We start from the raw sequence: 16,134 nt of genomic DNA, 5'->3' as shown, positions 1-16,134 counted from the left end.
GAACTGGAACATTTGAAATCCATGCAGTTTATTGTATATTAGTGATATCTCAATAAAATTGAAAAAAAATCAGTGTAGTAACATTAGGGCACCAATGCAAAATTGCACTTGAGTGCAGCTCCATAAGGTGACTGTCTTCTAGTGACTGTATTTTGGTATCAGTACATGGCTTTTATCGTGGGTCTCTCAGCAATCCCAAGAATGTTTCCATGCCTCTCCACCCAGTTCCCATGCCCCTCAGTGAAATAAATCAGGCTCCAGAAATCCCTCCCAGGCTAAGCGGTTGCTAAAATAAATTACACTCTCTTAAAGAAAGCATAAATATGCGGATAGATGCTTTCTCACGATAGATGAGGCTTTCCTCCTCCAACTTCCTTGCTTGCTTGGAGCCATCCATCTTGCTTTGTGTGCCTCTGTTGGACTGAGAGTTGTGTGAGAGAATGCTCTAGAAATGAGCTGTGCTTGTCACTGCCTTTTTGGCTGAAAGTTTACAAAACTATTTTTTGAGTATTTTTTTGTTTGTTTAAAATTTTATTTATTTTTAGAGAGAGGGAAAGGGAGAGAGAAAGAAAGAAAAACATCAATGTGCAAGAAATACATTGACCAGTTGACTGTGGTATGCCCCGTAATGGGGTCCTGGCCCACAACCCAGGCATGTGCCCTGAGTAGGAATCGAATTGGTGACATTTCAGTTCACAGGCTGGCACTCAATCTACTGAGCCACACCAGCCAGGACACAAAACTATTTTTTCATTCAACAAATGTATCCTGAGCATCTACTATGTGCCAGATTTTGTGCTGGATTTGGGGCTGCAGCAATGGATAACACAAATACTGCTGTCTCTTCTTGGGATCTTAGAGGTAGGATATGGGAGATAGACGATGAACTCATTACACAAATAATTGCATAGTTACAATTTTAATAAGGGTCTTGTAGGAAAACACAAACTTACAATACCAGGAAGTAATCTAGTTTGGGGGCTTTGGTCCAGGAGGACATCTCTGAGGAAGCCACATTTAAGATATGCTCTGTATTAGTCAGAATAGGTCAATTTTCACTGCAGTAACAAGCAAGTCCAAAGCTCAGTGGTTTAATACAACCAAAATTTATTTCTCCCTCTTTTTACGCATTCTGCATGGGTTGGTAGGGACTCAGCTCCCCTCAGCCACTCAGGGTCTAAGCTGACAAGGCACCCATCATGTTGTAGCTGGAATTCATCACCTCAATTGTCATACAGGGACAAAGGGAGACTGGAGAAGTGTATAGGGGCTTTTTGATGCCTCTGCTCAGAAGTGAGTAACATACTCTATTCACATTCAAATGGCTGGAATTAGTCAAGGGAGGTACCTAATTCAATGTACTTTTTCATTCAATAGATATTGGCCTACCATAGAGATGTCTATCATGGAATCCAAATGATGAGTAAGAATTAGCCAGAAAAAAAAGAGAGAAGGGAAATGCATTCCTGGCAGAATGAATGGCACATTCAAAGACAGCGGAAGTAAAGAGATAGTGGGTCTATGGGCTCAAAATTCAGACAGAAAAGGATTTTCAATCCAGTCCAGTATTTCCAGCCAAAATATTGCAAGTGTAAGGAGCAAGAAAGGATATTTAAAAACGTGGAAGGGTTCAAAAATATTATCTACCATGTTCTCATAGTCTCAAAACAAGGTGGTAAAGCAAGGAAAAAAAAAAATAGACCTGAGGTTGAGGAAACCAGTCCCAAAGTAGGATATAAAGAGAATTCCTCGGAGGTGGGGGGAGGTGACAGGAGGAATTCCCCAGCAGAAGAACGCAGGAGGGAAACAAAATTCAGTTAGGTTACCTGGCATATTTGATCATTTGGCAAGTTGAATTGAAATGCACAGCCAGAACTAAGAGAGACAAGTAAAGAAAGAAAAGGCAATTAGCTCCAGCTGGAGAAATCATATATCATAATAATTATACTTCTAAATTGCATCTTTCAAAGAAAAGTGAAATCACATTTCCATAAAAGCAATAAAAAGAGTGTGAGCCACCAGGACAGCAAGCGAGTGCATGTCCCATATCCAGTTGGTGACTCAGGGGCACCGTGTGATGACTGGGAGGCATCTTAAACACGACTAGCTCCAAATTGAACTTCCTAAATTAAACTGACCTCTCGGCAGCTCTGTGGCTGTCCCATCTCAGAGGCCTGAAACACAACCAATCATGGTTTGGGGACTCTCTATAGCCCAGATGAAGGTGGTCAAACCAAACGTGGGATGACCCCATCCCATATTCTCCAATCTGGCCAATCAAAGCAGTCATCCCCTAGGGCAGGTAGGTGATGGTTTAGTCATGACACATGATACATCAGTGAAATTCAGTATTCGGCTTTTGTTGAAACCCTGGAGTAGCTGAATGTCTTTTTCCAAGTGGCTGCTAGTGGAGATAATGGATCCACAGTGACAGGCGGAATCTCTGCCACCCAAAGGGGAGCTTGATGAGATGAAAGTGCAGTCAAGTCAAGAGACAGAGTTAGATTCCTGGTGACACTGGAATTTCTTGATCCAGCTATGCCTGAAGCCAACCCAACTCCTAGATACCTAGATTTTCAGTTACATGAGCCAATTCATTCATTTTTTTTTCTCCCTTCATACCACTTTGAGTTGTTTTTAAGCTGAACTTAGGTTTTTGGGGTTTTTTTTCTGGAACTTCCAACTAAAAGTCCTGATAATTACAGCCCCTACTCAATGCCAGGTATTTTACTAGAAAGCGTTGACATAACTGTGTCGTTGAACCCTATGAGAAAGGGAAAAATGGAATAATTATGATTCCTCATTTAACTGATGAGAAAACTGGAGCTCACAGAACTAATTCCATCTGTCCAAGATCACAAGAGCCAGAATTCCAATCCACATCTATCTGACTCCATAAGCAGCCCCTCTTTGACTGTGAGGACCAGTTGCCAGATTTAGAGATTCGGGGGCAGGAGGTGTGGTATGGGGAGAGGCACAGGGGGCAGGGGAACAAGAGCCAGATGCCAATGGCCAGATCCTTGAACTTTCTTCAAAGAGCACCAAGGAGTTTTGGAGGGTTGTGAGCATGGGGAAGACAGAAGGAAGGACAGTGGGATCAGTAAAAATAGTAACAGAAAGCAATAACTACCCAAATCACAGTGAATGCCACTTTACCCTCTCTAGGATGGCTGTCATAGAAAAGGATGCGCCCTGACTGGTGTGGTTCATTTGGTTGAGTGACATCCTGCAAAGCAAAAGTTCAGGGGTTTGATTCCCAGTTAGAGAACATGCCTAGGTTGTAGGTTCGATGCCCAGTCAGGGCGAGTGCAGGAGGCAACCGATCGCTGTTTCTCTCTCCCATTGATGTTTCTCTCCCTCTTTTTCTCCCTCCCTTCTCCTCTCTCTAAAAATAAATAAATAAAATATTTTATTAAAAAGCGTGCAAAATAAGTGTTAGAAAGGGTATGGGGAAATCCAAACCGCTATACATTACTGTTGGAAATGCAAAATAGTGCAATCGCTTTGAAAAACAGCCTGGCAGTTCCTCAAAATATTAAACATAAACCCACCATGTGGCCCAGCAGTTTCACTCCACGGAATCACATTCCCACACAAAAAACCTGTACACAGGTTCGCAGCAGCACTTTGCAAGCTACCCCCAAAAAGTGGAAACAACCCGTATTCATCAATTGATGACTGAATAAACACAATATGGTATAATTCGTCCCATGAAACATCATTCAGCCATAAAAAGGAAGGACAGTGTGCTGATTCATGCTATGACATGGATGAATCTTGAAAATGTTATGCCAAGGGAAAGAAGCCAGACACAAAAGACCATGTTGTGTATGATTCCATTTATGTGAAACATCCAGAATAGGCAAATATATCCATAGAGACAGAAGTAGATCAGTGGTTTGTAGGGTCTGGGGGAAGGAGAAACGAGTGTGACTGCCAATGGGTAAGGGGTTTCCTTTTTGAGTGATGAAACGTTCTAAAATTGATTTTGGTGATGGTTACACACCATTACCAAAGAATTGTAATACACTAAGAACCACATAGAATTATATACTTTAAATCAATGAATCGTACCATATGTGAATTACACCTCAACAGAGCTGTTAAAAAAATAATCCCTGACTTTTCGTGAGTGGTTAGCTCTGGGCCAGGCAACGACTGCATTACCCTGACAAGATCACTGTGAGAAAGAGAAAGACTTTTGTGACTCAGTTTCATAGGTGGGGAGACTGAGGTCAAAGAGGTTAAGCAAGTCACACAGCATGGTGGTGTTTACACACCAGGCGCCTGACATTTGAGGCCCCACCAAACCTGACCGGTTCCTACCCCCAATTTCATCACCCTCCACTTTCCTTCCCGGAAGCCAGCTGCTGCCCAATGGACCTGATTTTTGTTTCTTTTATACACACATTCTTTCCAGTCTCCAGGCTTTTGCATGTGCTGATCCAACACCTGTGCACAGCTGTTCTTTCCTCTCTGCAGGTAAATCTGTGAAATGAATGTCTAAGTGTGAGGAGACAAGACAGGAGATTCTGACTCCAAGTTTCCAAGCCTAGGGCCTGGGAAATAAGGGGTACACTGGAGGGAGGATAAAGTCAGATTTTCCCTTAGGGTGTTTGCCAGGCCTGGGGTGAGCCGGTGGGAGGGGAGAGGCGGGGTTCTGCCTAATTCCTGCCTAGCACATCAGGACAAAGTGATCAGTCCCCCACTGAGCTGCCTTCTCCTCCCTTTCCTCTCCCAATGCATAACCTCTCCAAAGAGCTTTTTCGAATCTTTAATAAGAAGCTATGGAGGGATAAGTAAAAAAAGGAAGAGAACTCAAGGATATGGACAACAGTGTGTTAATTTTGGGGGATGGAAGTGGAAGGGGGTATAGAGGGAATAAATGGTAATGGGAAAAAGTTAGAATTAAAAAAAGAACTCCACAATTGCCCTGGCCGGGTTCCCCATTGGTTAGAGCACCGTCCTGTTACACCAAGGTTGGGGTCTGATCCCCAGTCGGGGCACACACAAGAATCAATCAATGAATGCATAAGTAAGTGGAACAACAAATCGATGTTTCTCTCTCTCTCAAGTCAATAAATAAAAAGATAAAAAATAAAATAAAATAGTCCCCACTCACTCACACATCACCTTATAGTATTTTATTTGTTGATAGCGTACATCACTATGCACAATTATCTTCTTGTGTGTGGATATTTTTAAATCTTCCACTAAAATGTGAGCTCTTTATGGGCATGGGACAATGTGTGTTCCCATTTTCAGATGAGGAAACTGAGGCTCAGGGCAGCTTAGAAAATTGAGGCATCTTGCCATCCGTCTGCCCTAGGACCCATGCTCGTGACATCTCAACCAGGGGTCTAAAACTCAAATAACCTCCAGGGGCCAGGCTGGTATAGAAACGTCCAAAGCTGCCAGGTGGCATGGTCTGGGAGTATCTGCCCACTTGAGGACCTCTCAGGCTGACAATTTTACCTTTAAAAAAAAAATCAATAAACTTTATTTTTAGAGCAGTTTTAGGTTCATGGTGAAATTGAGCCGAAGGTACAGAGATTTCCCATACACCTGCGCTCCCCCAACCTTCCCCACCACGGACATCCCACAGCACAGTGGTGCATTTTGTACAACTGATGAACCTACACTGATTCACATCATCACCCAAAGTCCATAGTGCACATTAGGGTCCACACTTGGCATTGTGCATTCTGTGGGTTTGAACAAATGTACAATGACATTTGTATAATGTATCTACCATTACGGGATCATACAAAGTAGTTTCATGGCCCTAAAAATCCCTTGTGCTCTGCCTATCCATCCCTCCCCACCTCCTAACCCCGCCAACCCTTGATCTTTTTATTGTCTGCACAGTTTTGCCGTCTCCAGAACTGGAATCATGTGGTGTGCAGTTGTGTGCAGTCTTTAGATCGGCTTCACTTAGTAACATTCATTTAAGATTCCTCCATGTCTTTTCATGGCTTGAAAGCTCATTTCTTTTTGGTGCTGACTAAATAAATATTCCATTGTCTGGATAGATGTGCCGCAATGTATCCGCTCACCCGCTGAAGGACATCCTGGTTTCTTCTGAGTCTGGGCACTTACGCACAATGCTGCTAGCAACGGCGTGTGCAGGTTTTTGTGTGGACCGTCCTTTATTCCTGAGAAACAAGGCACCAAGTCCAGCCCGGACAGAGGAGAGGGGAGCTTAGCTCCACCCTTTAAGGGAGGAGCTAAATTTGTGAATGAAAATTAAGGCCACCAAAGTGATTAATAATATTTGGGGGAGGGGTAACTTTGATCCTATGCAAATGTCCTGCTTCTCCTTAAAGTTTTGCCCATTAACTTTTCCATGAATCAGTAAGGAGGAGAGACTGTGCAGGGCCTTGTGGTATTCTAACGTTAATTTTCTATTTTCATCATTCATTTTATTTTTTAAAGATTTTATTTATTTATTTTTAGAGAGAGAGGAAGGGAGGGAGAAAGAGAGGGAGAGAAACATCAGTGTGTGGTTGCCTGTCGCACACCCCCTACTGGGGACCTGGCCTGCTACCCAGGTCCGTGCCCTGACTGGGAATTGAACCAGTGACCCTTATGGTTTGTAGGTCTGCACTCACTCCACTGAGCCACACCAGCCAGGGCAATTTTCATCATTCATTCTACATTTATTAACTGGAATTCTTCTCTCAGGATGATTTGTCCCTTTTCCCCAATTTTAAATTGATTCAATCAGGTCTTTAAGTTAGTATGGACTTGTGGTCATTTATTGTATTCTTTGAGTTATAATTAAGACTATTACTATTTATTTTGTTATTCAAATTGTTCCAGCTGTGGCCAGTGGGAGTTCTTTTAGGCTGGCTCCTGAGTCCTTTTGACTTCCTTTTTTTAAAAAGATTGTATTTATTTTTAGAGAGAGGGGAAGGGAGGGAGAAAGAGAAGGAGAGAAACATTGATATGCAATCGGTTGCCTCTTGCACTTTCCCAACAGGGGATCTGGCCCACAACCCAGGCATGTGCCCTGACTAGGAATCAAACCAGTGACCCCTTGGTTCATAGGCCTGCATTCGCGCCACTGCGCCACACTAGCCAGTGCTTTTTTTTTTTTTAAAGCACTTTCTGACATTGGAAGAAGCTCCAAGATCATTTTGCATGTTCTTTGACTCAACCCTAGAATTAGCCATTTCTCTAAAGAACCCTAGTTGCTTGTATAGGAAAATGGTATTTAGAAACCCAGATCTGGGTACTGGGTTGACTTGTTGCCAGTGACTACAGTGCAATGTAGTGTTTCTGTACAGTGCAGACAGATGTTTGCAGAGGAACTCTCTGAGCTGAACGGACAAGCCTGTGGTTGTGAGCTGGAGTTGGCGCTCTGGCCTCCAGTCTGAGAACCCCATGCCTGCTCTGATCACTGATCATGAGCAAGTTGTCAGTTCACACCTCCCTGCAGCCAAATTCACCAGCTCAGCACGGGTTGGTGGGGGGTGAGGTGGGGGATGGGAACTGGTTCTCTCCCATGCTTGAGTGTCTAAGGGGACCGTGAGAGGCATTTTGCCCTTTCAGAGGTGCAGACACGGCTCAGTGAAGACCAGGCAAATACTAGGTGAGGTGGCCTCTGTAGGCGAGGAGGGCCCTGGCAGCAGAACCTGCCAGGCAGGTGTGCCGGCCCAGGCATGCATTAGGTGAGTGGGTTGGGGCAGGATTTCAGAGGCCAGGGATGACCTTCCCCTGAGAAGAGACCAGGCTTTCCTGCAGTAAGGGTAGGGTGGGGAGCTGGTGGTTCCCAAGGTCCTTACTGGGGCCTGAGCTGAGTTCCCTCCTAATGCCTCTGAGGGGAGGCAGCAGTGACCAACAGTACTGAAGCTAACATTTTTACTGGGCTCTCACTACATGTCCCAGCTCTGTTCAAATTGTTGCTTTCATCCTCAACAACATCCATCCGAGTAAACACTGTTATTATTGCCATTTTACAGATGAGGCCACCAAGGCTCAGAGGGGCATCAGTTCAATTGAGTCTGGCTCCTCATCCCCAGCCCTTAACATTTACACGAGTGCTAGGCAGATGGACATATAGGGTTCCTGCCTTCCTGGAGCTGGGGGTCTAGGGCAGAGACATACAATAGGCCAGAAGAATAAATAAATAAATACTCCAGATAATTTCAGATGGTGCTGGCTGCCATGTGAGATTGGGGAGCGGGGGGGATAGATCAAGGAAGGCCTCTCTGAAGGAGGTGACCAGCTGGGAAAGGCTGGAAGAAGGGTGTTCCAGGCAGACTAATTCCCAACTGTCAAGGTCTTGAAGTATGTGAGGAACAGGGGGGATGCCAGTGGGGCTGGAAGGGAGTAAGGCAGCCAGAGAGGGGAGAAGTAAGGAGGAGAGGCTGTGCGGGGCCTTGTGGGCCCTGGGGAGGACTTGGGCTTTGACTCAGAGAGACGGAGGGAACCATGGTAGAGTTTGGAGGAGGAGAGGGATGAGATCTGAGTTTTAAGAGCTGTGGCTGCAGGACAGACAGCCACAGAGGCGTCCAGGAGGCTTCTGACATCTGCCCTGTCTCTGGAGCCTGAGTCCCTAGGGTCCCAGTCTATGGAAAAGAGGCACCTGGAGGTGGCAGGGGTGGGAGGTGGTGGGCCTGGACCCTGACAGGAAGAGCCTCCCTCCCCTGCTTAGGGGGCTACAGGAGGTGAGATTGCCACCTGGGAGGTGTGAAGCAACCACCCTCCCACCCAGGGCTGTGGCTTCCCTTTGCAGAAGGGGGTCATTTATGGAGCACCTGCTGTGTGCCAGGCGTGCTCCTGTCAAGTTTGGGGATTCTTCGGGGCACCTTCCAGTAGGTCTGGTCCCCACTGCTGTGGGGTGCATGCCATACACAAGCGTTACCCGGCCTCCCACCCCCACCCCATCGGCTCTACTGGGCCTTGTGCGAGGCTCCGATTGGTCAGAGCAAGCAGGAGTGATTGTTCTCTCGAGGAACAGCTGGGACAGGAGCCAGCCGGGATCGCCAAGGGGCTACATGGGGGCATAACCTGGCCTGGGTGTCCCTCTTGGTCCCTCCCCAAGATCTACCCCATTCCCAGCCTCCATCTCAAGGTCCCTGGGGCGCCCTGACCCTACCTTCAGCCAGCACAGGCTGCATTGGCCCAAGCAGACACCGTCCTGGGGAAAGTTGCAGCAGCCAGGCCCAGCCCCCTTCCGGGCTGTGGCCTTTGGCTGAGGGTGAGGGAGCTGGGCCTGGCCAGGAAGCAACTGGGGGTAGGGGGTGTAGGGCCAGCTGGGACTAGCCCGCAGGAGGAAGGGAGGCCTGAAAGAGGCGTGGGAAAGCGACACAGACAAAGACACACACCCACAAACAGGGAGAAACAGAGATGGAGACTGGGAGAGAAGCAATGAGAGAGACAGGGCAAATGAGGAAGACATTCATTCATTCATTCATTCATGCACTCAGTCAGGGGGTACTTATTGGGCACCGGCTTTGTCCTGGCAGTGCCCAAACAGACGAAAATCCCTGCCACCGTGGAGCTGATGGTTTAGTGGAGACTCAGGTCAGAAACACCATAGATGAGTAAATCCCATCCTCTGGAGCGATGAGGGGTAGCCAGGGGGCCACACAATCCAGATCCTCCTTATCTAGGAGGTGGGGCAGAGTCTCCCACCAGAATCCTGCCTGCACCTTGCCCTCCCCCTGCTGCCTCAAGCCCATCGTGGGAGTTGGGATATCAGGATAGGCCGGGGCCTATCCGCTGCGGGGAGGGGACTCAAGCCCCGGCTGCCCCTGCATAAGACCCTTCCTACCCCGTCTTGCTGTGTTCCCTCTGCCCACCCGGCATCCTTGTGTTGCAGCCCAGGAGGGTCAGTTGAAGGTAAGCAGAAAGTGAAAGGGGTCAGTGCCCAGAAACCCAAGAACAGATGGGATCCCTCTGCTGGGGGTTTGGGAGCAGAAGCTCGGGATGCAGCCGCCCCAACTAAGAACCCTCCTCCCCTTCCAGGGTCTCCGGGTCCTCCCACCCCGATGGAGCATCCCTGAGAGGGCAGCCCAGTTCCGGAGGGGGCAGCCGAGGGCTCCCCGGTGCCAGTCGCCACCGGGTCGTGCTCCGGTGCCGCGGCGGGTGGCACAGGCTGGCAGCACGGCCTGGGTGCCCCAGCCCAAGAGGCGGGGCAATTGCTGGCGACTGCAGGAGCTCAGCTTTGGGGACCCGCCCCCACCCCCACCCTCCAAGCCCTGCCTCCCAGCTCCAGTCCAGCCCCTAGAGCCGCATCTGATCTCTGGGCTCCAGGCTGCGCCACTGCGTGGGGCACCAGACCAGGGTGAGTGTACAGCACTGGGTCCTTGGGGCGCGTGGGGCTCGGTCTGCCTTAGAAAGTTTGCCCTGTCCACTACCTGGATCCCCTTGCTTGGGGTTCCCAGGCCTTTTCCAGAGGCCTCTAGGGAGGGCAAAGCCAGGGACTCCCCAGCTGGATGCTGGTGTGGGCTGAGGGTGGGAGTGCCTGGAATCCTCAGGCCCTCACCCTATCCAGGCCACTCCACTGCAAGTTTGGCTGAGTACTGCGGCCAGGCCAGCCAAGACCAGGCAGGAGGTGCAGAGGCTGTGAGCCTGTGTGCAGAGTCCCCATCTGGCTGAGTGCAGCCCCTGTCTGCCTGTACTTGACACCCCTTCCCCCAGCGTGGCAGACTCCCTGACTCTGTGAGTGTGTTTGCACCTGGTTCCCTGCGTGCAACTGAAGCTGTCTGGCATGCATTTGCTCCTGCCAAGCCCAAATAAGTCCATTCCCCTCCCCAAGCCTTAGTTTTCTCATCTCTTAAGTGGGACCTGTGCGATTGTGCAACTCTTTCTGCATGGCCGTGCTCGTGTGGGAACATAAAAACCTTTGTGCCTGCTTCTCTGCGAGGTAATTATTTTCAGCCTCAGTTTCCTCATCTGTAAAGGGGGACTACGAGGAGAGTCACCCAGGGGATTAAAGGGTGAAGTCGCAAGGGAAGTGTTATTATACTTTAATGACATGTCTCTTTGCAAGAGTCTGTCCTTGCGATGTGGATCTTGTCTGTTGCCTTCGGGCTCTGCTTCTGGGAAATGGGCAGACAGGCTCAGCCTTCTCACGGGGTTTTGCAGTGGGTGAAGGGGTCTGAGCAGGAAAAAGCCCCGTATGCAGAAAGACATGCAGATTGTGAGGTTGGGTGTGGGTGGAGGTTGTGAAATTGTGGTCTTTGCCACTGGGTGTGAGATCCTGTCTGCATGTGACTGAATTAGTGTTGCTTTGTCCATGGGTGAATATATTTTCGTGTTTTCCTGGTGGGGTCTGACAGTATTTTTGGCCTAGTTTGTGACTGTGTTTACGCGTCCTTGTGGATGTATGATTGTATTTATATGTATCATCGATACGTCCCTTTCTGCGTGCGGCTGTATTTCTGTGCATTCTGTCTGTTTATGTTGACTGTGTGCTTCTGAATATCCCAGCTTGTGTGTTAGCCATGAACATCCTCAGGGACTATGGGACTGTGTCACCCTGTCCCCGTGGCCAGACCCTTCCCACCCCGAAACCCCTCCTGCTCCCCAGGGTACCTGTGGGGTGGAAAAGAGGGGGTTAGGGCCCCTTTCCCAGGGCTGCGGGGTCCGTGCCTGCCTCCGCAGGCCGCGAGGGTGGTATGCGCCCAGCCTGACATTGCATGGGCCTCTCCGCAGCCTTGGGGCAGGTGGCCCATGGAGACGGGACTGCTGCGGCCTGCGCCAGTGAGCGAGGTCATCGTCCTGCACTACAACTATACCGGCAAGCTCCGCGGTGCCCGCTACCAGCCCGGCGCTGGGCTGCGCGCCGACGCTGTCGTGTGCCTGGCCGTGTGCGCGCTCATCGTGCTGGAGAACGTGGCCGTGCTGTTCGTGCTCGGACGCCACCAGCGCTTCCATGCCCCCATGTTCCTGCTCCTGGGCAGCCTCACCTTATCGGACCTACTGGCTGGCGCTGCTTACGCTGCCAACATCCTGCTGTCAGGGCCGCTCACGCTGCGCCTGTCGCCCACGCTCTGGTTCGTGCGAGAAGGTGGCGTCTTTGTGGCGCTATCAGCGTCCGTGCTGAGTCTCCTGGCCATCGCGCTGGAGCGCCGCCTCACCATGGCGCGCCGGGGACCGGCGCCCACCTCACGTCGCGGGCGCACGTTGGCACTGGCGGCCACAGCCTGGGGCGTGTCGCTGCTCCTCGGGCTACTGCCCGCGTTGGGCTGGAATTGCCTGGGCCACCTGGACTCCTGCTCCACCGTCCTACCACTCTACGCCAAGGCCTACGTGCTCTTCTGCGTTCTCGCTTTCCTCGGCATTCTGGCTGCCATCTGTGCGCTGTATGCGCACATCTACTGCCAGGTGCGCGCCAACACGCGGCGCCTGCGGGCGCGCCCAGGAGCTGTTGGGGGCTCCTCGAGGCGGGCGCGCCGTACGCCGCGCTCGCTGGCTCTGTTGCGCACTGTCAGCATAGTGCTCCTGGCCTTTGTGGCGTGTTGGGGCCCCCTTTTCCTGCTGCTCTTGCTGGACGTGGCTTGCCCGGCGCGCGCCTGCCCGGTGCTCCTGCAGGCCGACCCCTTCTTGGGCCTGGCCATGGCCAACTCTCTTCTGAACCCCATCATATACACGCTCACCAACCATGACCTGCGCCACGCGCTCCTGTGCCTTGTCTGCTGCGGCAGACGCCCCTGTGGCCGAGGCTCGGGAACTTCCCGGCGATCCGGGAGCGCCGCTGAGGCTTCGGACGGCCTGCACCGTTGGCTGCCCCCTGGCCTGGATGGCAGCTCTAGCCCCTCCGAGCGTTCGTCGCCCCAGCGGGACGGGCTGGACATTAGCGGCTCTACCGGCGCACCTACAGCCGCTGGGACCCTGGGACCCGCACCAGCCACAGACTGACGCCCTCTCGCCTGCCATTTCTCTCCCTAAGAGCTGTTTTTGCAGACTTTTTCTTTTTAAGTGATGGAATTTATAGGAAAACTTGCCAAAGATGGTGTAGACAGAAGAGGCGCAGGGGACGTACTTTACTGGCGCTAAACCCCACAACAGTGAACACAGACAAAAAACGCTGCCCTTGTGGAACTGACGCTGGTGGGTACACAGGAGATAACGGAGTGAAGAAATAATGGAGGCTGTTCCAGTGACAACACAGTGATGCGATGGTGGTCGCAGGAGGCCTCTCCGCAGAGGTGTGACGCGTGATATGAACTGAGACATTATTGTCCTGGGAACACCTGAGGCAAGAGCATGTCCTATGAGGGAAGAGCAGGTGCAAAGGACCTTTGGCTGAAATGTGTCATGAAAAGCAAGGATCCAGGTGTGACTGGAGCAGCGGTGGAGGCAAGAGTGGGAGGAAACAAAGGCAGGGAGATGACTGGGCAGATCACTTAAGGCCTTGTGAGCTCAGGGGAGGACTTCATTTTTGCTCTAATTGAGGTGGGAGCCATGGAGGGCTCCAGATAGAGAAAGGACTTGACTTGGTGCAGTTGTTCCTAGTTCTCTGAGGTAAATGTGGTAGCTAGAACAAGATGAAGGTAACCGTACTGGCCTAGGGGACCAATAACGGTGACTCAGGCCATGTGGGTTCTGGGCAAGTTTTGGAACCAGGAATACTGAGGAATTGAGTGTGGGAGTGAGAAAAGAGTCAAGGACAGCTCTCCAGTTTAGAGGAAAGGACACCAAAGACAGGACACCCTACAATTTGACTCTGGGAGACTCAGCCAATTCTTAGCTGAAACAAAATTTCTTTGAGTGTGGTGTCAGATCCTTCGTAAAAAAATAAAACTATAATAAGAACAATTATAGCTTATTGTGCCTGGCTAGTCGTCTCTCAGTGGTAGGCCCAAGACACACCTTTTACTTTCACTGCAACCTTGTACGGTGGGCTTCCTCACCTGCACTCTACAGGTGAGGGAACTCCGAGCAATGAGTACCTTCTCCCAGTGCCTGAGCCGGATTCACTCGCCCAGGCTGTTGCCTGCAGGGGCGCAGGCCTGGTGCCTGGCTCCTCCGGAGGGTCTGCATTCTCGTCTGGGGGCGATACCAGGGCCTCGTTTGTGCCCATAAAAGGCTACAGACGTGCTGGCCGCGGTCCCTGTCTGTCCGCAGGCGCATTCCTGACCCCTCTGAGGTGGGGCCAGCGCAGGGGGATTTCGAGTTCAGACCGCGACTCGCCCCCTGCCGGGAGACATTGGAACTGCAGACAGCTGCAAAGAGCAGTGTGTTTTGGGGGCGCTGACCCAGCCTGGGAGCCTCAGGCTGTCCCCACAGGTCACACGCACGGGAAATCAACCTAATTCTTGGAACACAAACACACTCAAGCCTGGGGTCACGGCCCCAGGACAGTCCCAGGACTGGACCCAATTCCCTACCCAGCCTGGTGACCCCAACCCCAAGCTCCTTTAATCCTCCAGGGGATCGTGAAGCTCACCCCATTATTTGTTTGGTTAATGACGTGTGATGGTAGGTTTATTAACTTATTCACATATCACAAAATTCAAAAAGCACTAGTTACCCTTTTTGGACATGATCATTGTGGGGATTCCTGGGAAACTTCCAGAGCTATTCTGTGAATAAATGAGCCAAAATGTAAATATATCTTCCCTCTTTACACAATTTTAGCACTGCTCTGCTCTGCATCTTGCTTCGTTCACTTAATAGTATATCTTGGAAACTGTTGCCCACTACAGATTTTGTACTGTCTGGCCGCCTCAGTCTGCTCAGGTTGCCATAGCCTGGGTGGCTGAGACAATAGAAATTTATTTCTCACAGGTGGAGGCTGAAAGCCCAAGGTGAGGGTGCCAGCATGGTTGGGTGCTGGTGAGGACTCTCCTCTTGGCCAGCGGATAATCACCTTCTACAACATGTGTGCTCTCATGTTGTAGAGAATTCGAGAAGCTCCCTGGTGTCTCTTCTTTTTTTAAATCCTCACTGGAGGATACATTTCTTGATTTTAGAGAGCAAGGGGGAGAAAGAAAGAGAAACATCTATGGGCTGCCTCCTGTATGTGTCCCAACCAGGGACGGAGCCCAACAACCCAAGTATGTGCCCTGACCCGTTGGTGTGTGGGGACAATGTTCCAACCGACTGCCCCCTCTGGCCAGGGCTCTGGTGTCTCTTCTCATAAGGGCATTAACCCTCTTATGAGATCCCCACCCTCGTGACCTCATCTAATCCTAATCAATTCAGTCCATAGCACTTGTTCTTTCTTTCTTTTTTAAAAATAACATTTTAAAACATTGAGGTAAATATTCATTCAATAAATGTCTTGCTCCTTTTCACTGACTGCATAGTATTTTCCAGCATGGCTGTGCCACCCCTTACTGCACTAGGGCCCTATGGAGGGATATGTGAATTGGGTCCAACCCTTTGCCTTTATGCGCAGCGCTGCAGCACACATCTCATGTACATGTACACTCCTCCTGTGTGCAAGTGTCCCTTGGCTAAGTCTCTACAGGTGGCACTGCTGGGCCACAGGGCTTGTAGGTTTGATTCTGAGGTATTAGAGGTTATTTGGAGGAGGGTGAGAGTTTCCCCCACAGCCTTGGCCACTCCTTGTATTCAAAGACTGTGCTGTATCGCCCTTTTCTGGAGTGGCCCAGAACGGTAGACTCTTGCAACTGAGAAGGTGGTGAAAAGGGGGAGGGGAGACCTCATCCTATCCTCCACTTGGTTTTTTTTTTTTTTTTTAAAAGATTTTATTTGTTTATTTTTAGAGAGATGGGAACGGAGTGGAAAAGACAGGGAGAGAAACATCAACCGGCTGCCTCTCACACACCCTAACCAAAGACCTGGCCCACAACGCAGGCATGTGCCCTGACTGGGAATCGAACTGGCAGTCCTTTGGTTCACAGGCCGGTGCGCAATCCACTGAGCCACACCAGACAGGGCATCCGTGGGTTTAATTCCAGACCCTGGGCAAGAGCTTGGAATCCTCCAAATTCACTCTGGAGGCTGGCAGCGTCCTTTCTTAGACCAACATCTGTTCAGCCTAGGGTTCCCATTATTCACTTAGTACCATATTTAAAAAAACCCCTTAAATCCATTTATTTAAAAGTTAACTTTATATCATAAACAGCATAAATGGCCAATCAGCATCCCTTGCCATGAAAATAGCAATTGTTAACATCTGCTGGGCGCTAGCATTCACATTTAGCGCTC

General features: G+C 50.1%; 1 protein-coding gene across 1 annotated transcript; it reads left to right on the top strand.

Annotated features, from left to right (window-relative positions):
• Nucleotides 1-10,214: 10,214 nt before the first annotated feature.
• S1PR5 (sphingosine-1-phosphate receptor 5) lies at nt 10,215-13,778 on the top strand. The gene is made up of 2 exons (XM_024556974.3): nt 10,215-10,294; nt 11,668-13,778. Exon 2 carries the CDS (start codon nt 11,686-11,688, stop codon nt 12,871-12,873), a length of 1,188 nt encoding a protein of 395 aa, XP_024412742.1. The 5' UTR covers nt 10,215-10,294; nt 11,668-11,685; the 3' UTR covers nt 12,874-13,778.
• Nucleotides 13,779-16,134: the final 2,356 nt, after the last annotated feature.

This window comes from Desmodus rotundus, chromosome 9, assembly GCF_022682495.2.
Source record: "Desmodus rotundus isolate HL8 chromosome 9, HLdesRot8A.1, whole genome shotgun sequence".
Lineage (NCBI taxonomy): Eukaryota > Metazoa > Chordata > Mammalia > Chiroptera > Phyllostomidae > Desmodus > Desmodus rotundus.
This window is presented reverse-complemented; position numbering and strand designations above follow the sequence as displayed.